Source organism: Electrona antarctica (assembly GCF_951216825.1).
Source record: "Electrona antarctica genome assembly, chromosome: 14".
NCBI classification, from domain to species: domain Eukaryota; kingdom Metazoa; phylum Chordata; class Actinopteri; order Myctophiformes; family Myctophidae; genus Electrona; species Electrona antarctica.
In genome coordinates this window covers 45256090-45278617 of record NC_136795.1, presented here as the reverse complement: position 1 = coordinate 45278617, position 22528 = coordinate 45256090, and the positions used below count along the sequence as shown (strand labels likewise).

Below are 22528 nucleotides of genomic sequence, written 5' to 3'. Positions count from 1 at the left end.
TAATACATTGCGAGTCGACAACACATATTTCCTCAGCCGTGTGCGTGCGTGTGTGCGTGCGTGCGTGCGTGCGTGCGTGCGTGCGTTCAGTGATCCGCGCGCTCGGTGATCCCTCAAGGTTATACCGTCCTGTCTGTGTTTTGATGGATGGTGTGTGTAACTCTGCACCCCTCTGACCACAGCAACGCACCAAAACCTGCTGCCCGACGCACACACGCACGCACGCACGCACACGCACACGCACTCACGGTAGTAAAAACATGATTGACAGTGTTCTTTTTATATTATGACAGCAGTGTCATCATACCTGTGGTGTTTTGGGCAGATGATATCTTTTGACAAGGACATGTTTTACCACCTATTGACTTGATGTTGACATACTGTGGAATGTGATACATTGATGATTATTTTAAGGACAGATGGAAGATGTGCAAACGTAGCATGGCATCATATCTTTAATTTAGACAGTCATACTGTATGTATCTTAAATAATATCAACTCAAATGTATTCTCTGTGGGGAAAAAAGGGTGTGGAATTATTTTAGACAGTTATGAATATTTAAATAACATCATGTTATTAACCCATTTTGGGCGGGAACCCCTTTTGGTGTTTTAAGCATTATGTTATACTTTAGCTATTTTTTAAAAATCGTGAAAATGTGCCTCAAATCTTTGAATAATATTCTTTCAGAGTTTCAGTTTTTAACTCAAATCTTTGCTTCTGGGGGGGGGTCCCTGGAACTACATATTTTCAGATGGGGGTCGGTGGACAATTACAGATAATTTCTGGGGACCTCGACAGGAAATATTGAGAACCACTGATATAGAAACTTGAGTTTTTTCAGAAAAAACGACATTTTAAAAAAATTCCGACGTCAGGCCAAAATGGGTTTAAACGGGTTAGAATATACTTTTCATTGCTGCGCGTAGCCGTAGAACTCAAAATCAGTTTGAACCCATTTTGGGCGGGAACCCCTTTTGGTGTTAGCATTATGTTATGCTTTAGCTATTGAAAAATAGCAGATCTACAAGCTCATAGCGCGCCACCGAGTGGCGCGCTACGAGCTTGTAGGTCTGCTATTTTTTGAAAAATCGAAGAACCACTGACATAGAAGCATAGCTTTTTCAGAAAACTGTCAGGATGTAGAAGACATTTTTAGAATCTGATCTCAGGTCAAAATGGGTTAAGTTGTGAAAATGTCAGAAGTGGACGCATGCTGTAGATAGTGTAGATTCTACACTATCCATCTTCTACACTGTAGAAGATGGATACGGGTAGTTAGACTATCATAATTATCATCACTCATACAATGTGCGTTCGGATATAATCGCCTCCGTCGGGTTGGATTACTTTTCAGGATTACAATTCAAAAGTACAGTATATCAGATCTGGATCTGCTGCTTAAAATTTACAATTTAGGCATTTAGCAGACGCTCTTAACCCATTTTCGACTGAGGTCGATTAAAAAAAAGGCTTCTAAATCCTAACATTTTTCTGTGGTGCTCAACCTTTTTCATGTCAAGGACCCCCAGAATTATCTCTATTGGGCCACGGACCCCCATCTCAAAATATGTAGTTCCAGGGACCCCCCAGAAGCCAATATTTTAGTTAAAAATGTTCGCTCTGAAATATATATTCCAAGATTTGCGCCACATTTTCACGACTTTTCAAAAATAAATATTTTTCAATAGCTAAAGTATAACATAATGCTTTAAAACACCAAAAGGGGTTCCCGCCCAGAATGGAATATCTATATAATGAAACTATGCATATATATACTATATAGTGCTATGTCTACATAAAATGCTATCTAAGTTACATAAGTTGAGCCTTTGCATACGCCTGTAATGTCGTCGGGGCAACGGCAAGTGCTACGGGCTAAGATGGCGTCTGAAGAGGTGGGTTTTCAGACTACGGCGGAATGGAACTATCACGGAAAATATTAAATATCCAGTCGGGGTGTCGAGTGTTGACAATTTATCGAGGAAGATTCGAGCAGAGAAACAGAATACAGATCTAGTCTAGTCAGGCCTCGTGTCCTGACCGACAGGCAGCCCCTCAGGGCAGAAGACTCCCTGAGGTGTCATATGAGACACCATCTTATACCCAGGAATGTAAGGAATACATAGGGATATGTATTGTATAATACAAGACAATTCAGACAGTGGCCTTGTGGTTAGAGTGTCCGCCCTGAAACTGTAAAAATGGGACCCAATGCCTCCCTGCTTGGCACTCAGCATCAAAGGGTTGGATTGGGGGTCAAATCTACTAATCAAATGATTCCCGAGCGCGGCACGGCTGCAGCTCACCGCTCCTTGGCTGCGGCTCACCGCTCCAAGAGATGGGTCAAATGCGGAGAACAAATTTCACTACGGTAACGTGTGTGACAAATCGTATGACTTTGAAGTAGATACATAAAGAAATGATTTAGAACAGATTGACATTCTAGAATATGTTATGTATTACACTTTTGCGCGACACGGTAGAATGATAAAGTCACAAAAGTGGTTGTTAATTTACTAAGAAAGAAACAACATAAAACGTTAGAATTATGCAGACGCAGAAGTTTCTGCCCCGACAGCAAAGATCATGCAAAAGCTCAACGTTTCTTCACTCCCTGAAGAAGTTTCGAAACGTTGGATTCTTGTCAATAAATATACAGCATCGTGGCTATACGAGTGTGCAGCCTTTTTCTTATTTGACCTTGTTTACCTTGTGTGTACCAGCTCAGTGGCCTTGTGGTTAGAGTGTCCGCCCTGAGACTGGGAGGTCGGGGTTCGATCCCCGGGCCGGGTCATACCAAAGACTCTAAAAATGGGACCCAGTGCCTCCTTGCTTTGTTGGGCTGCCGACCCGGAATGTGTGAGAGTGGAACCAAGCAGGAAAGCGCACACAAGAATGACTGGAATTAGCCCAGGCGGTGGCGTAACCGTCTGGGCACCCGACTGGTAATCCAGTCGCAGTGTGCCGCGGGTTCGACTCCCGAGCCTGACACGGCCTTTACTGCATGTCTTCCCCCATCTCTCTCCCGTTTCCTGTCAGCCTACTGTCTGTCCCTTCAAAAACCAATAAAAGGCGTAAGCCGCAAAACAAATATCTTAAAAAAAAAAAAAAAAAAAGAATGACTGGAATTAAGCACTTTACTTAACTTCGGAAAAATGGAACACAGGAATACGCCACACAGGGCAGGAACGAAAACAATAAAACAAACAGGACTCCGGGCGGAACAGCAGCGCAACGATGGTGAAGAACCAAACTATAAACCGACACAGAGTCCCACAAACACACCACTTAAATCCCAAAGTCACTAATAGGCACAATAGTCCACAGCTGTGTTCCCAGGGGGAAACTGTCTCTCAGGTAGGGTGGGGGAGGGGAACACAACAGGGAAGGTAGGAGAGAACATAAGGGTGGCGGACCAGGCAACGTACGTCCTGGGACAGGACGTGACATGCTTGACACTCAGCATCAAGGGTTGGATTGGGGGTCCCTGCGACATACTAGCGTCATGTCCAGGGGGTGTACTTGTACATCAAGCTGCCTCACGCTACAGAAACAGGAGATAGGCTCCTGCCCTATGGGCCTCATGGCTCGGCAAGGCTACTTACCTTGTGTGTGACCTTTCCTGTTTTGTCTACAAGCTCATAACGTCTGTAACACGCCATCTCTGACTCTCTTGCAGGTGAAGAAATTGGCTAAATACCTGGATCCCAACGCTCATGGGAAGATCAACTTTAAAGACTTCTGTCACGGAGTGTTGGCCATCAAAGGTAAGAAAGAAAATGTGTGGATGAAATTTATTTTCTTGTCCCATTTTGGGGCGGGAACCCCTTTTGGTGTTTTAAAGCATTATGTTATACTTTAGCTATTCGAAAAATAGCAGATCTACAAGCTCATAGCGCGTAGGTCTGCTATTTTTGAAAAAATCGTGAAAATGTGCCTCAAATCTTTGAACATATTATTACAGAGTGAACATCTTTGCTTCTGGAAGGTCCCTGGAACAACATATTTTCAGATGGGGGTCGGCGGCCAATTACATATGATATTGGGGGTCCTTGAAATGAAATGGTTTGAGCACCACTGACACAGAAACAGGTTTTTCAGAAAAACGGTCATGTTTTACAATTTGTAGAATCGAAGACTTAGGTCTAAATGGGTTAAATATTTGAGTATTTATTTTTTTTACTTCTCCTCTGATCAAAGAGGAGGCTCTCCAAAGAACATTCTCTTCTAGGAGAGAACATGAATATGAATAAACTGCGAAAACCTGCATCTCTGCAGTCTGTCTGTGGCAAATCTATTTCTGTAATAGTATTAACACAGCATCTGTGCTTGCCTCTGTACGGCACAGGCATTTACATGTGTGAATGTGCTCCAGTATCACACTCCTCCCATGCGTCTCCGTCGGGGTGGAACGGTCGAGTCCTCGAAACCTTGTGTGCCGAAAACTGTTACTTTTCAGGGTTCAAATTCAAAAACAGGCAAAAATCGTAAACTCGAGCTTGTAGATCTGCTACTTTTGGGTATACTTTTGCAGTGATGTAAATAGATTTTCAATGTAATGAGTCCCGGGATGCAGGGATGGTCTTTTAGATGAGTCCCAGGGACATTTTATGAGTCCCACTTTAACGACGTTAGGAGTCATATTTAGCCATTTTTTACAAATTGCATCATTAACTCCTATTTCGTTTTATATGGTTATAATGTGGTTATATTCATGTGGAAAACAGAAGAAGAAATGATTATTATAACTGAAGCTAGCAAAATAAACTAGAATAAAAAACAGTACAGTAGTGCATCCCATGGATGCAGAGGTCGTTGTTTTATTGCGTCCCTTAACTATAAACTGCGTTTTGGGATGCAAAATGCACCCTATTTTAATCTCTGCTTTTGTGTGACTCCGTCTGTACTGTAGCTTTATTTACAAAAGTTAAAATATGGAGATTAGAGGTAGCAGCGATATTCTCCTTAACCCATTCTGACCTGAGATCAGATTCTAAAAATGTCTTCTATACATCCTGACAGTTTTCTGAAAAGGCTATGTTTCTATGTCAGTCGTTCTTCGATTTTTCAAAAATAGCAGATCTACAAGCTCGTAGCGCGCCACTCGGTGGCGCGCTATGAGCTTGTAGATCTGCTATTTTTCAATAGCTAAAGCATAGCATAATGCTAACACCAAAAGGGGTTCCCGCCCCAAAATGGGTTAATGGCTGGATACTGAGTTTACAGAGTTCATATTGCAAAGCACCTTCATGCAGAGCTGCTATAAGGATGGAATCCTACCCGGGATTCCAATGTGGGTCACCTGAGCGCCAACATTTCTACTGCTGAGCATTAACAGAAAGCACCCTCTTTAGTCAGAGGATATAGCTTGCATTTTGTTTAGTGCAGGGGGTCCTCAACAGGGGGTGTCCCGGACCCCTATAGGGCCTCTAGGGCTGTAGGTAAAATCCATGGTTGCAGCGCCCGCGCCTGCAGATACGGGCTAACCCATTATCTACACGCTTGTAGATCTGCTATTTTTCGACAGCTGTGAAAAAGTGATTAACTCATTTTGGGCGGGAACCCCTTTTGGTGTTTTAAGCATTCTGTTCTACTAGCAGATCTACAAGCTCATAGTGCGCCACCGAGTGGCGCGCTACGAGCTTGTAGGTCTGCTATTTTTTGAAAAGTCGTGAAAATGTGGCACAAATCTTTGAATATATATTTCAGATCGAACATTTTTAACTAAAATATTTGCTTCTGGGGGGTCCCTGGAACTACATATTAACCCCTTTTGGTGTTTTAAGCATGTTGTTATACTTTTAGCTATTGAAAAATAGCAGACCTACAAGCAGAGGCGTCTGGGAGAAATGCGAGGCCCTGTGCGATATTTCTGGGGGGAACAATGTGCGGGGGGAAATTAGCGCGCGCGAATTTTTTGAATTAATTAATTAATTAATACTTACTTTTGCGTGAGAGAGAGAGAGAGAGGACGACCTCTCTCTCTCTCTCTCTCTCTCTCTCACGCATAGTCATGTGTGACTAATTATTTGAAATAAAACCTTTTTTGTCCACACACAGTCCTACATGACATGATGGCATACCTTTTCACTTCACTCGAGTGCCAACTGCCGAGTCGTTTTGTTTGTGACCGGGAGCGGTTGTGCACTCAACTAGCCTACATGTGTTCAACTTGTTTTTGTTTCGTTTCCAGTGTGTGTATAATTCGACTGCGTTGCGCGGCCGATCTCCAAGCTCACAACGCGTCGCGCTGCAACGCATTGTGAGCTTGTAGATCTGCTCTAATTCTGCAGCGCAAGCTAGCACGGCACTGCGCAGCGCAAAGGGGGACAACAGGGGGCCCCACGACCGGACGGCCGGGCGTTGCTTAACGGGAGGCTGAATAAGTGACGCCGGTTGGGAGGAGGAGGCGACGCGCGGCCGTCGGAGGCCCCCCTGGGGGGCGGCTCCAAGCCGACCGCAGATTAAATAGGTGAAAAATCAACTGCGACGGAACGGGCTGCGATGCGATGATTGTTTCTTTAAAAAAAAAACACTGCCTAGCGCGAGGCCTCGCATGCGCGAGGCCCTGTGTAGCCGCACCATTCGCACTACCCTTAAAGCGGCCCTGCCTACAAGCTCATAGCGCGGCACCGAGTGGCGCGCTATGAGCTTGTAGATCTGCTATTTCTTTTTAATGTTTTTTTGTGGCTTTCGCCTTTATTTTATATATTTTATGGAGGGACAGACAGTAGGCTGACAGGAAATGGGCAGAGAGATGGGGGGGAAGACATGCAGTAAAGGCCGTCGGGATCGGGAGTCGAACCCGCGGCACACTGCCAGACTGGATTACCAGCCAAGGTGCCTGGACCGCTGAGCCATGGCCCAGGCCTAGGTCCGCTATTTTTGAAATGTGGCCCAAATGTTTGAATATATTCGTTCAGAGCAAACGTTTTTTAACTCAAATTCTTTGCTTCTGGGATGGGTCCCTGGAACAGCATATTGTCAGATGGGGGTCGGCGGCCAATTACATACGTATAATCTTTGGGGTCCTTGACATGAAATATTGAGAACCACTGATATAGAAACATTTAGAAAACATTTTTTTTTATTTCGACGTCAGGCCTAAATGGGTTAAAAGCTATAACGTGTCCTCAGGTCTAAACGGGGTATATTTAAAATGCAAGAGAAGCAACACTTTATATATAATCCTTGTCCACTGATCAGCGGTATAGTGTTACCGTAGCACGCTGAGTGATAACGATCCACAGCTGCTTGTTCTTCTTGCCAAGTCTCTCAATTGGTCGAGATCATCATTTTGTAATTAAAGAAATGCTCTGCTACTTCATTAACTGCTCGCACGCACGCACGCACACACACACTCGCACACACAAACAACAACAGCTACTGCTTGCGTTTAACTGCATGCACGCACGCACGCACACACACACGAACAACAACAGCTACTGCTTGCGTTTAAAACTAGGTATTTTTCACTGTTTCGCAACTTGTCACTGTTGATGCAGCGTTCTCTCTCTCTCTCTCTCTGCTGCTGCTGTTCTGTCGGGGCTAGAGCCTCATTTATATTTCCGCAGCACGAGGGTGTTGCGTGCCTAAAATGGGATGCATGGATGCGTGGACGCGACTCATTGTGAGCTTGTAGGTTTGCTATGTCATGTTTTTAAAACATTTTGTGTGTGTGTGACGTCACATGTAGATTAATGTTTTGTGTTTATTTGGTATCTCTACACAGTATATTGGATTTATGGTAGTAACATAAATCCATCATGATACCTCGTTAATGCCTAGTCAAATTGACCTGAATTGACTCTGTAGTACTTGGTCAGCTCCACATCAAACCTATTTTCAGCAAAACCTTACCCCCACAATACTGAAAAGAGGGACTCGCTCAACCATATAATGAATTAATAATGAATTGCATTTTTATAGCGCTTTTCCAAGTGCTCAAAGCGCTTTACAATGGTTCATTCATTCATACATTGGGAGGTGAAGCGGCGAACAGTCGACGCCAGCGTCCTCACTTCCCACATTCACACCAATGGTGGCGAGCTCACACCGACCAACTCATTGGAGGCCTTGTAGGGTTCAGTGTCTTGCCCAAGGACACTTCGACATGTAGACAGGAGGAGGAGCCGGGATTCGAACCGCCGACCCCACGGATCATTGGACGACCTGCTCTACCTCCTGAGCCACAGCCGGGGTTCAAGTGGTTAACACCCTGAGTTCTCCGTTCAATCAATTAGTAACGCCCAGCGCTCAGGACGGAGATTATTGATATTGATATCAACCGATCGCATCGCTCCACAGGCTGGGAGCGTCTGTTGCGCAACATTCGATGTTATTTCCCGGTGGGACGTCATCGAAAATGTCCCCCCCCCCCATTTTAGCCGACGAGACCGAAAATCTTAAAACTAAAAATCATTCCGTCCAATTCTAAGCAAAGATTATGTGTTAGTTAGACGGCCCGTCGCTATAGTCGCATTAGAATTAATCATACCTCGCCTCCGGAGTGTTTTGGCTACATCAAGCTACTTCAGCTACATCCGGGATAGCGTCCGGTCCGTCGCTAAATGTGCTCCGCTGCTATACATCGCTGGGCGCTCTGATTTAATGGGTTAAATAACCCCGGGCGTTTGGGATGTTTTTAAATAAGTGGTTAACACAAGAGCTGTCGTAAAGTGGAAGCTATCTCTGCTGGTGTGAAACGGCTGTGTGATATACAGCAGCCTGCCTTACACCTCTCTACATGCTATCTATTGACCCAACGGAACGGTTATAAATCTCTCTCTCTCTCGCACGCACGCACGCACGCACGCACGGACGCACGCACGCACGCACGGACGCACGCACGCATGCACGCACGCACGCACAACATGCAGTAATGCACACAGTATATACACAGTTATTATATTCCCCTGGCAGAATCTCTCTCTCTCTCTCTCTCTCTCTCTCTCTCTCTCTCTCTCTCAGTATAAATAAATAGATGATTCATGCCCGTCCTGGGGCATGAAGTCGATGCGTTATTCATGTACTGTCTTTGGAAAAAAAAGCACAATTGACTTCGGCTCTAAAACGTTTACTATGACAAGCTCATCATCCGCTATCTACTGTATAACAAACTACCTCTCAATAATTTGTTTCTGAATGAATTGATGAACATGACTTGTTATTGCCAATTTAGGACGGGAACCCCTTTTAGTGTTTTACCCCTTCTGGACGGGAACCCATTTTGGGGTTCTTATTGCTATGTACATTATTATTGTAGCAACAAAACATTTTCGAGTTTTTCTGAAAACTTAGGTCAGTATTTTGAAGGAGTTTTCTTTTAGAATCGGTTAACCCAGTCGTTCTTTTTTTCAAAAATAGCAGATCTACAAGCTCATAGCGCGCCACCGAGTGGCGCGCTATGAGCTTGTAGATCTGCTATTTTTCAATAGCTAAAGCATAACATAATGCTAACACCAAAAGTGGTTCCCGCCCAAAATGGGTTAAAGGACATTCCATACATGGAAAAATGTGTGTTACAAAGAACACCACATGGAATTGAGCAAATTAAGATTTCTGCTCAACTCGACTCCCCTAACACTGCTGTGTCTTTGTGCTAGCCTGGCTAATAAGCCAGACTCAAATCACACTGTCGTGTGGTATTTGGAGATGCTGTGTATGGATCTTGTTTCCCGGGGGGCGGGTTCAAACATTTTCTCTTTGACGCAATTGGTCAGAGCTACTGTCAGTCAAAGGTCTCAAGCATTGAACGTCACTGTACCAAAGCCCGCCCATATTGGATACCGTGTCCCGATTGGCCACACCAGTTCTCTGATGTAGGAAATGGGCGTACAATTGAGCCTCTCCAGACCGTAATCCGCTGGCAGGCAATTTTTTTTTGCCAACGGCTGATTCGGTCTGGCTTATTAGCCAGGCTATCTTTGTGCCTCATTGCCTAATATGTCCTCAGAATGCTTGAAATTACTTTATGCCTACATTATTTTTGAATGTAACAAGCATTTTGTTAGGCTGAATCAGCAGCGTTGGGAGAGTAGAGTTAGGCAGATAGACTGTATAACGAGGACGATTCTACAAATGCCTTCTAAATCCTGACAGTTTTCTGAAAAACCCCATGTTTCTATGTCAGTCATTCTCAAACATTGTCATGTCAAGGACCCCTAGAATTATATGTAATTGGCTGCCGACCCCCATCTGAAAATATGTTGTTTCAGGAACCCAAAGATTTGAGTTAAAAATGTTTGCTCTGAAAAATATATATAGTCAAAGATTTGCGCCGCATTTTCATGATTTTTCAAAAATAGCAGATCTACAAGCTCATAGCGCGGCACCGAGTGCCGCGCTATGAGCTTGTAGATCTGCTATTTTTCAATAGCTAAAGTATAACATAATGCTTAAAACACCAACATTTGTATTTTTTCCTCATGATTTACAACTTAGTCCGGGGACCACCAGTGGTCCTTGAGGGGCTTCCACGCGGTCCCCAGATAAATGATGGAGAGTTGCTAACCAAATAGACTCCAACCTCCGTTCCGTGCAGATATTCACAGTGAAAAAATATCAAACAGCAAAAAATAATAATACTGGCCAAAAATCTAAAATCAAGAACTCAAAAATACTTAATGCAAAACTTAAGACAAAGGAAAAAAATAACAAAACTGCCCTAGGCTATGCCCATGAAATGGGCCCTGGCAGCTCTCTCACTGGGCTGTCAGCATGTTGCCCGCCCGAGCATAACTCGCTTACACCGTGGGCACACTTTAGCGGACAGGCGCGGACAAAGGAAGCTGACGCCCGACGTCATTCCGGCTTTTTAGACAGCTGGTGGATGGAAAAGAAGCTCTACCCCCGCGGCTGACTGCCGCGGAGGAGAGCGTTTCCGGGAATCTGTCTAAAAACTCGGAAAGGACGTAAAATACAGCTTCTTCTGTCCGCGCATGGAATCTAAAGTGTGCTTAGGCCCTTACTCTTCTTCTTCTTCTTCTTTTTGTTTAACGGCGGTTGGCATCCAGCGTTTGGTGCATTACCGCCACCTTCTGACCCAAACTATGGATCAAACTTAAACTTACTGCCATATCAAAACACGACTAAAATAAAAAGTTAACAATGTCCACACATTGTGATCCCGCCCCCATCCCCTATTCCATTCAGTTACTCAGACCCTCAGGCACTGAGAAATCCTCCCTCAGCACACCGTCCAGATCTTCCCCGGTGACATCCACCACACTCAAGAATCTTCTTGGCTGCTTCCAGCACCATCTTTATTCTTTCCGACTTCCTTGAAGATTTCGACAGCACAGTTTATCACCATAGCTATAAAAGCCAAGAATCTGGTCTTATCCATACAGATACATGCAGTCTCCCTTTTTATAGGAGAGGATCCCACCACACACAGAGAACCAATTAACTCTCAACAGCTTATCCACAAGCTCACAGATATCAGATGAACATGAATAATTAATCAATCAAATATTGATTGATTGATTGATTGAAATATGTATTAACAGTTTGCAGAATTACAGTACATTTCAAGCACAAACTCAATACAAAAGACTGTTAACTGTGAGTGGACGACCCAATTAAGCATTACACTTGTTTACAATAGGGTCCACCATGTTCAATTCATCAAAATAGATATGTTCTACTTTAGACTGAACGTCATTTGGATTTGCATTCATTTCAAAAGAGAATAGAAATGCTTTGCTCATCAACATTGTGAAACACCCCTACACCTCAACAGTACTTGGCACCTCCCCCCCCCCCCCCCCCCCCCCCCCCTTCTTAAGCCGAATGGTTGAGTCCTGCTGCAGTTCAGATTAGACAGAAGAGTGCCAGAGGTGATACAGGTGACAAACAATGAGGTTACAATAAACTGAATGTTTTGCCCTGCAAGTCTGTGTGTATCATTTCATTTGTACATCATTATGAAACATGAATATGTTTGTGTGAACAGATTGTGAATGCATTCATCAACAACAGTATTCCCACAGTCACTTCAGTCGCTTCCAAACCGGCCCGGATAAATAGTTTGATGCATCTGTGTGGTGTGTGCGTGCGCGCAATGTCCTTAATCAGAGCATGTGTGTGTGTGTGTGTGTGTGTGTGTGTGTGTATAGGGCACGGGCTGCCCCGTGACAGACCCATAACGGGTCCATTTGGTTTCATTTAACGCTCTCGATAGTTTGATTATCGTTGCGTTACTTAATTTACAAGAAGTCTTCACAATTAGTAGCCTCGGAAACCCAGACGTTTTTATTTCCAGGGAGAAAAAAAAAAGTCTGGGTCCGAGTCCACTTCAATTGGGCATAGAGTAGCGCAAACGTCGATCACTCTCTGCTGATTTCTGATCGTCTGCACCTTTGTTAAATTGACTCACACACGCACACCCGTACACACACACACACACTCCTCTCTCTCTCTGTCGCTCTAAGTAATTAGTCTCATGTCCAGCAGCTGTGTCTAGATTCTCCCAGCTGCCTATGCCATAGAAAGCATAGGTGGACCCCAGGCTACACAATTAGTAGTATGTAAAATAATTGTTATTTTGATAATCGTTTGCCTGTTATCTCTCCTAATGGTATACCAACATCAATACAGCAATGGAATTGTGGACCAAATCTTTTTGGGTCTGACTGAGACTAAGAGGCTCAAATGCCCATTCTAAAACGGTTAGTCCCAATACTTGATTCTGATTGGCTGGTTACCGTCACGTGACCGTTGTAAATTTCACCGATAACCCACACCTTCAATCACTTTATATCATTCGCAGCTGATTCCACATCTCTAGCTGTACAGGGGAAGGGGAGCGCTTGATTGCCTTACGAACCCATGCCGTGCGGGCGTCTAAGCACCGCCCGGCTCATATGACTGTGAATGTGTGGCTCCAGGCAGCCCCGTAAAGACATCAAGCGCTATTCTCCCGTCACATAGCCTACTTGCCAAGCAAAACAAGGAAGTGATGTGGCTCGCTCTGGTGGCGCAAAGCGTAGCTACTTTTGTGCATTTAGTAGTTTTATTAGGTTAATATTGCTCTATGTTTGTAACCGTTTTAGAAAAGCAATAAGCCACTCGAGGCCCCAGCTTACCGGGTATTTTACAATGGCTGGGAGGGTAGAAGACCCTCCGCTGCGCGTCGGGTCTGCCTACACCTCCCAGCCATTGTAAAATACCCGATAACCTGAGACCTCTCGTGGCTTATTGCTTAAATAAATAATGGACCTTGATGTGAAAAAGGTGAGAGAGTGACACCTGGCACACAGCCAAGCGTAAAAATGTCTCGTCTTATAGTTCCACTTTCTCCACTATAGTCCCTCTCCGTAACACTTTGGTCTAGTTTTTTATTTGTTGACGAAATTCTCAGTATGTATATACAGTATATATCGTCTTAGTTTTAGTCACGCTAGCGTAGTTTGTATTTCGTTTTCGTCAGTGAAAAGAAAGGAGTCGACCGTTCTTGTGCGTCATAGATTTAGTCGACAACAATCACACAACCCGTGACTGCACTAAAGCAGTCGGTGCACGACTCTGTTGGTTAACCCATTTTGGGCGGGAATCCATGTTATGCTTTAGCCATTGAAAAATAACAGATCTACAAGCTCGTAGCGCGCCACCGAGTGGCGCGCTACGAGCTTGTAGGTCTGCTATTTTTGAAAAATCGAAGAACGACTGACATGACAGAAACATAGCTTTTTCAGAAAACCGTCAGGATGTAGAAGACATTTTTTAGAATCTGATCTCAGGTCAGAATGGGTTAATGACGTTGAAGTGAGATAAGAGAGACTCTGAACCTGTGTATCGATCCCAGGGCTGAGGTTCAATGACTCCATCAAACCCGCTGAGCTGCTCCGCTGCCTCTGCTGAGCTAATGGATCGCCGTGCACTGTCTAATCACAGTATATATATGGGGCGCCCGGGAAAACAGCAATTAATGTGCACACAGCATTCAATCCATTGACACTGTGTGTGTGCGTGCGTGCGTGCGTGTGTGTGTGTGTGTGTGTGTGTGTGTGTGTGTGTGTGTGTGTGTGCGTGCGTGCGTGCGTGCGTTCGATGTTCCATTTTTATTAATTCATGCATTTTCTCTCACTCTGCCAGCCATTCTCCTCTATGGCCTTTATGTTTTTATTTATTTATTTATTTATGAGAGAGAGAGAGAGAGAGAGAGAGAGAGAGATAGATGAGGTACTAGCAAATAAAGTTAGAGGAGCCATTATGGTGCTTCACTCTGTACTTTCTGGCAGAAGCAGCAGCAGACAGACGTCGTGCAGATTGAGAATCAACCAGCAGTGGCGTGCACAGATAGACACTAGGGGGTGCTAGAGCACCCCCTGCCCTTTTGGCAATGTGCCCTTTTGAAAAAAAAGGGGAAAAAAACTTTTTTTTTTCTTTTTTTTTTTTCTTTTTCAAAAATAGCAGACCTACAAGCTCATAGCGCGCCACTCGGTGGCGCGCTATGAGCTTGTAGATCTGCTATTTTTCAATAGCTAAAGCATAACATAATGCTAACACCAAAAGGGGTTCCCGCCCAAAATGGATTAAGGCAACCGGCCGGTTCCACGCGCTGCACAAGGTGCCCTTTTTTAACTTGAGCACCTGCCCCTCTAAATGTCTGTGCACGCCACTGTCAACCAGTGACTGTGTGCTTTCAGTGGGAGAAAGAGGCAGTTTTTTTTACACGGCTACACGATTCCTCTCATTTCCTTGCTGTGTCCTGTGCAGAAAGCTCTTATCTCCACATGCCAAGTTATTTTTGTCTCTACAAATTTACCCATTTAGGCCTGACGTAAAAAAAAAAAAAGACTTCTAAATCATGACAATTTTCAGAAAAACCTCATGTTTCTATATCAGTGGTTCTCAATATTTCATGTCAAGGACCACAAAGATTATATGTAATTGGCCGCCGACCCCCATCTGAAAATATGTTGTTCCAGGGACCTCCCCCAGAAGCAAAGATTTGAGTTAAAAACGTTCGCTCTGAAAGAAAATATATTGTATTCCAAATTTGCGCCATGCATTTTCACGATTTTTCAAAAATAGCAGACCTACAAGCTCCTAAAGAGTATTTAATTTAAATATATTGAAGAAAAAAAACGATAAAAAAAAAAAAAAAAAAAAAAAACATTTCTCCCCCTATTTCCCTCTAAGTGCATTTGTCTTATACTGTACAGAATGTAACACAAACTCTACTATTCCGAAGCCCCCTCAGGTACATATTTAAACTATTTTCAGCAATGGTATAATAATTGATTTGGTGGGTAGATGCCGAGCTGGTCATTTTGAAAGTAGCTCTCAAGTCAAAAAGTGTGGGCACCCCTGAGTCTGATAGAGCAACAATCACAACGATCACAGTTATTGATAACAGACCTACAAGCTATGAGCTTGTAGATCTGCTATTTTTCAATAGCTAAAGTATGACATAATCCTTAAAACACCAAAAGGGGTTCCCGCCCAAAATGGGTTAACATGTTTGATGCCCAGGACGTTCTATAGGGTGTGTGTGTGTGTGTGTGTGTGTGTGTGTGTGTGTGTGTGTGTGTGTGTGTGTGTGTGTGTGTGTGTGTGTGTGTGTGTGTGTGTGTGTGTGTGTGTGTGTGTGTGTGTGTGTGTGTGTGTGTGTGTGTGTGTGTGTGTGTGTGTGTGCGCGCGCGCGTGCGCCACACAGAGTTATGGCCTATTAAATTATTAATCAGAGAGTTTTCACTGATCCTAAATAAAAACCATAAACCAGTCGGTATGAAATTCCAACTGACGTCTTCAGGAATAAATAATAGTCCTGTATTCTAAACGCCTTTTTCAAATCAAGGTCCATTATTTATTCTGCATTTGAGCCACGGAACCACCATTTGATGAGATTTAGCCTCTCAGACCCAAAACGAAAGAATATTATGTTGTCAAGAGTTTGTCCACAATGACGGATAACAGGCTTCATGTTGACCAAAATAGCAATTATTCTACATTCTCTAATTACGTACACTTGTTGTAAATTAAGTAATGATGATGTTTCACAATAATTTCACTCTTGAGAGTGTTAACCCATTCTGGGCGGGAACCCCTTTTGGTGTTTTAACCCATTTTGACCTCCCCCAGAAGCAAAGATTTGAGTTAAAAACGTTCGCTCTGAAAGAATATATATTCCAAATTTGCGCCATACATTTTCACGATTTTCCAAAAATAGCAGACCTACAAGCTCGTAGCGCGCCACTTGGTGGCGCGCTATGAGCTTGTAGATCTGCCATTTTTCAATAGCTAAAGCATAACATAATGCTAACACCAAAAGGGGTTCCCGCCCAGAATGGGATAAGCATTATGTTATAATTTAGCTATTGAAAAATAGCAAGCTACGAGCATGTAGGTCTGCTATTTTTGAATAATCGTGAAAATGTGGCACAAATCTTTGAATATATATTCTTTCAAAGCGAACGTTTTTAACTCAAAATAACAGGCTTATCAAGCCTGTTATTGAGCATAGCGGCCCATGACATCATGTTTAAACAATCAAGACAAGAGGCAATCAAGATAATCGCCCACGCTGGCACAAACATGTCTAAAAGTGTATTGACACCTGCCAACCGAGTAAACAACATTACGCGTTTAACCCATTTTGGGCGGGAACCCCTTTTGGTGTTAACATTATGTTATCATTATGTTATGCTTTAGTTTTTGAAAAATAGCAGATCTACAAGCTCATAGCGCGCCACCGAGTGGCGCGCTACAAGCTTGTAGGTCTGCTATTTTTGAAAAAACAAAGAACCACTGACATAGAAACATAGCTTTTTCAGAAAACTGTCAGGATGTAGAAGACATTTTTAGAATCTGATCTCAGGTCAAAATGGGTTAAAGTCACTGTCTGTACACACAGTATTAACCAGTTAACAGTTCCTTTAATATTATTTTATTGGTTAAAAAGGTCAATTGCCTTCCGTCTGTTAGAAACGTACTGTATTTGATGGCTCTAGTAAAATATACTGGTTCTGTTCAGAATTTATTGTCTCCCATCTTTCCACAAAATAATAGAAAATGCTTGATAGTGGGCTCGATAAGAACCCGGCTCCATAAGCCTGATCGATAAGGCGATCGTTATCAATAACTGTGATCGTTGTGATTGTTGCTCTATCAGTCAGGGGTGCCCACACTTTTTGACTTGAGAGCTACTTTCAAAATGACCAGCTCGGCAAGATCTACCCACCAAATCAATTATTATACCATTGCTGAAAATAGTTTAAATATGTACCTGAGGGGGCTTCGGAATAGTAGAGTTTGTGTTACATTCTGTACAGTATAAGACAAATGCACTTGGAATGGGAAATAAAGGGGGAGAAATGTTTTTTTTTTTTTGTATCGTTTTTTTTCTTCAATATATTTAAATGAAATACTCTTTAGGGGCATGTCATGTGATCTACATGCACAGCCTTTGTGATCTACTGGTAGATCGCAATCTACCTTTTGGGCACCCCTGACTCTATCTACTCTGAACTCTGAAGTGTTGTTCAACTGGCCGGCTAGCCAGATAAACGTCATCCAACGACCGTCCTAAGCTGTAAAGACATTTTCATGCCAGATTCGGTGAATCGCTTTTAGTGTTCCTGAGATATGACACTGAGGAGAGGACATGAAAGAGAGGACATGAAAGAGAGGACATGAGGGAGGACACGATGTGAGCTTGCAGAGAAAGAAGAGATTTGGTTCAGAGAGAGAGAGAGAGAGAGTCCACAGCCGACGCCTGTCAAATAACCCATTTAGGCCTGACATCAAAATAAAAAAAAACGTTCGCTCTGAAAGAATATATACCTATTCAAAGATTTGTGCCGCATTTTTACGATTTTTCAAAAAATAGCAGACCTACAAGTTCATAGCGCGCCACTCGGTGGCGCGCTATGAGCTTGTAGATTTGCTATTTTTCAATAGCTAAAGTATAACAATGCTTGAAACAGCAAAAGGGGTTCCCGCCCGAAATGGGATAAGCATTAGTTTCAGAATATTAGCATATAGATAAGGGAGGCACGGTGGCACAGTCGGTAGTGCTGTCGCCTCACAGCTAGAAGAGGTCCTGGGTTCGATTCCCGCTGGGGACGCTCTGGGCGCTTAGGGGCGTGTTCTCTCCTCCGAGTAATCAGTGCCCATACCCGAGGCGGAGTTGGCGAAAGGGCCTTTCTGTGTGGAGTTTGCATGTTCTCCCCGTGTCCCCTATAGGGTAGGTACCCTCACAAAAAACATGCAGTAATCCTGGTCTCTAAAACTACCTCCCCTGGTCAGCCGGGGCGCCTGATGGAGGGGAAAGGAACTGGTCGGAATAACGTGTTCCTTCCACGCGCTACGTCCGGCCCAGGGAAACTCTCCCCTGTCAGGTGAAAAGAAGCAGCTTGGACTCCTCATGCATAGAAGGAAGCATGAGGTCCAGTCCGCTGTCCCCCCAGGTTGGCAGAGGGAGTGCAGCACCCAGGATTACATTAGATAATTGACACTGGGTGAAAAAATGGGTTGCAAAATCGTGGGATAAAAAATTAAAATAGAAAAGAAAAGAACATTATATAGATAATACAGTATATATAAGATTAAAGTGGCTTTTAAAGGAAAAGGATAGTTATTTTTGGGGTGGGTAATTTTACTATCTTGCTTCTTATCCAGAGTCAGACAAATGCATAATGTAAATGCATTCCATACTGTATGTTGTATATGGTGAACTAGCTTAGTGTAGCGGACCCCGGCTGGACAGTAAGGGTGAAGCCGACTGATGATTTTGACTGATACTTTATTACAAAATTCACAGTAGAAACTGAAAGATTAATATACATAACATAAGTAAATCAATAAATCCATAAACATAAACACAGCAAAGGTTGAGACATATGCATATAGACCTAAACAAAAACAGCATAAATGTTTAATCACGGACCCATAATCAAAGTTAATCACGGTTTACTTTTTTACTGTGAAACAGGAAACCCTTCAAAATAAAAGCCACAAAGAAAACACATATTGACCCTGGAAACATCCCTGTGGGTCCGTTACACTTAGCTTAGTTTAATAATTCCTGGATGGTTCGATCGGATCGATAGGATTCAGGCTTGAAGAAATGGTCACAGTTACCCATTTTGTGTGTGCGTGCGTTTGTGCGTGCGTGCGTGTGCGTGCTTGCGTGCGTGCGTGCGTGCGCATGTCTCGTTGCATGTTGCAGTGTGTCTGCAGCATTGCCTACTGTGGGAACATGTCAGGGTACAAATGAGGACGTTGGTGTGAAGCAAAGGCCATTAACGCCTCCGAGGTTCCTTCCATGTTCACGGACACAACACTCAGTCTTCTAGATGCAGGCCATGGATCAATATGTCACCGGGGCGAGGAGGGAGGAGGAGGGGAGGGGAGGGGAGGAGAGGAGAGGAGAGGAGAGGAGGGGAGAGGAGAGGAGAGGAGAGGAGAGGAGAGGAGGGGAGGGGAGGGGAGGGGATGGGTGAGGGAGGAGGGGAGGAAAGCATGGGATGGGAGAGGAGAAGAGAGGAGAGGAGGGCAGAGGAGAGGAGAGGAGAGGAGAGGAGAGGAGAGGAGAGGAGAGGAGAGGAGAGGAGAGGAGAGGAGAGGAGAGGAGACTCAGGAGAGGAGAGGAGAGGAGAGGAGAGGAGCAAGAGGAGGGCAGAGGAGAGTTGGTGTGAGGAGAGGATGGGACAGGAGAGGAGAGGTGAGCTGAGGAGAGAAGTGTTATGTGAACATTGAACACTTGCCATCAATAAAGTTCATCTGATCAATATCCTCTGATTTCTCTCCTCTTTTTCCACATACACACTTTCTCTCTCTCTCTCTCTGTCTCTCTCTCTCTGTCTCTGCCAGGCTGTGAGGAGATGTTGAAGTCGGCTGTGGGTCCACGTGGCATTGTGCCCGGCCAACGCTCTGTGACCGACAACGGTTACATCTATCAGGTAAACACAACACAACACGACACGACACGACACGACACAACACACGACACGACACGACACGACACGACACGAGTGTTTTTTAACTGTTTTTTTTTGTTTAATAGCCATTTGTATATACACTCTTGTCATTGGTTTTTGGTGCTATTTTCATTTTGTCGTTTGTTGTTTCTTGCTGTTTTCTTGCTCTGTGCAGCACTTTGGAACTATGTTTTGAAAAGCGCTATACAAATAAAGTTCATATCATATCATATGTTGACACTTGGTCGCATCCACCATTCCAGTGGTCATCTGAGTCCCTGCATGTGTCCTGTTTTGGGAACCCGTACGTATCTCTCCAGTGCTTAAAACCCACATGCAAACCTGTTATTTGATTTTGTACCCGGGCCCCTGACCCACGTCAAATTACATTCCGAGACCTCAACTGCAACCAAATTCAATTAGAATACATTAGTTGGACCAAAAACATGTATATATAAAATTGTCTCACAGACAACAGACATTCAAGACACAGCTAATATCTCATACCTGCTGCATTCTATTAGATGTGCTCTGCTCTTGAGTCTTGATAGTTCCACCCTGGGAGTGTGATCGTTGATGACGTGTCTGCACCACCAGGGGGCAGCAATGTGTCCCTACTCGGACAAAATGTGTCCCTGGCAAGTTTTTTTGAGTGGTGCAACCACTCCAAGGAACAGCAAAGTCTGTCCTAACCTATGTGACTATGAGTACCAGTAGGGGCAAAAGTGGCGCTGTTGTGCCAGAAACAGAGAGAGAGAGAGAGATAGTGTTGCACTGTTGCCTGCTAATTACAGAGAGAGAGAGAGAGAGAGAGAGAGAGGCAGGGGGAGAGGGGAGTTGCACCACTCAGTTCACACAGGTGTTTTACTTAACATTATGTCATTTTATTTTGATCATAAGACCAAATTACTGAATGTCTGTCTCCAACATGTCTTCAGAATAACACTGATTTACTACGACACTACTGTTGCACATTTAGGAGACAGTCCACTAGGACAGTGGGTTCTCTTTTTTTATGATTTATATTTTTTATTTAGTTTTTTTCATTTTAAGGACAGTTTGTTCTCTAACTTTTCATTTTCAAGGACGCCCACCCATAACTCATGGCGAGTGCACAAAATGTGCGAACTCTCACTTACTGTAAAGGTCGCACTGGAGGTATCAGTGGTGCTCAATATTTCATGTCAAGGACCCCAAAAATTATATGTAATATGCCTCCCCCCCCCCCCCCATCTGAAAATATGTTGTTCCAGGGACCTCCCCAGAAGCAAAGATTTGAGTTAAAATGTTCACTCTGTAAAAATATATATTCAAAGATTTGAGGCACATTTTCACGATTTTTCAAAAATAGCAGACCTGCAAGTTCATAGTGGTATGAGCTTGTAGATCTTCTATTTTTCTGACCTGATCATAGGTTTATGACCTGACGAAGATGTGACCGATACATCGAAACAAGGAAAAGTCCGGAATTCAAAATGTACTTACAAACGTATTGGCATCAACATGTACTTAAAGTACCAAAAGTAAAAGTACTCATTGCACAGAATGTGTCATGTGACAGTTTTCAAATGTATACAAATCTTTTGAAGATAGCTAGATCTACAAGCTCACAATGCGTCGCACCGCGACACATTGCAAGCTTGTAGATTGGCTATTTGCAAATGGTCGAAATGCATATGCATTTCGACCATTTGCAAATAGCCGATGGATGGAGTGGTTAATGCATGTTTTGTAATGAATACTGGACAACTCACCCCGGTGCTTGCCCGTTTTTCCTCCCGGAATTTTCCCCAGTGAGAGGGATAACTTTGTAATATGCTATTGGCTGTTTGTATTCTTTTTGGAAAAATATAAAAAGATACTCCTGTGGAAAGGCTATATTATTTTACTTATATTGACCCTATAAACAATTTAGTATTATTTAGTATATGTAAGGTTTTTCCCACTCAAATGGTACCTCGTCAGATAATCCCCACATAGCCTACAACAACTTCTGTGAACAGACTTCACTGTAGTAGCTTTTCATAAATATATTTGTACTTCTGTCTGCTGTCGTGAAAGTTTATAGTTAGAGAAATTCAAAGTCCGGCCGTCTGCTGTCCAGCCTCTCCCACCCCTCACTGGGGAAAATTCCGGGAGGAAAACAGAAAAGGGGTGAGTTGTCTTGTTACCTTTTGTAATAATAATCAAAGTCTACAAAGTAACTAAAGTTGTCAAATAATTGTAGTGGAGTAAAAGTAGCAATATTTACCTCTGAAATGTAGTGGAGAGAAACAGAAGTAAAAGTACTGCAAAATTGACATACTTAAGTAAAGTACAAATATCTCAAAATTATACGTAAGTACAGTACTTAAGTACATGTACTTAGTTACTTTCCACCACTGTCTCAATCCACTCCAACGCACTTGCTTTGCTGCTACTTACTTCCACAAGGTGGCGATGTTTTAAAGGAGTGGTGAACACAGCAACCATAAATGAGTGGTGTTTGGATAGCTGGTGAGATTTCCCTCTCCAGAGCAACATTAGTGACTTCCTCCTGGGGGATCCCGAGACGTTCCAAGGCCAGTGAGTCGATGTAATCCCTCCAACTGCACCT

At 43.5% G+C, this 22528-nt stretch overlaps 1 protein-coding gene across 1 annotated transcript in view; it reads left to right on the top strand.

Moving 5' to 3' along the window:
• rab11fip4a (RAB11 family interacting protein 4 (class II) a) overlaps positions 1–22528 on the top strand; it is an 88443-nt gene that overhangs the window by 31716 nt on the left and 34199 nt on the right. The window contains exons 2-3 of the mRNA XM_079521356.1: positions 3684–3771; positions 19826–19914. Coding sequence (XP_079377482.1) covers positions 3684–3771; positions 19826–19914 — 177 coding nt within the window. The remainder of the gene's footprint in view (positions 1–3683; positions 3772–19825; positions 19915–22528) is intronic.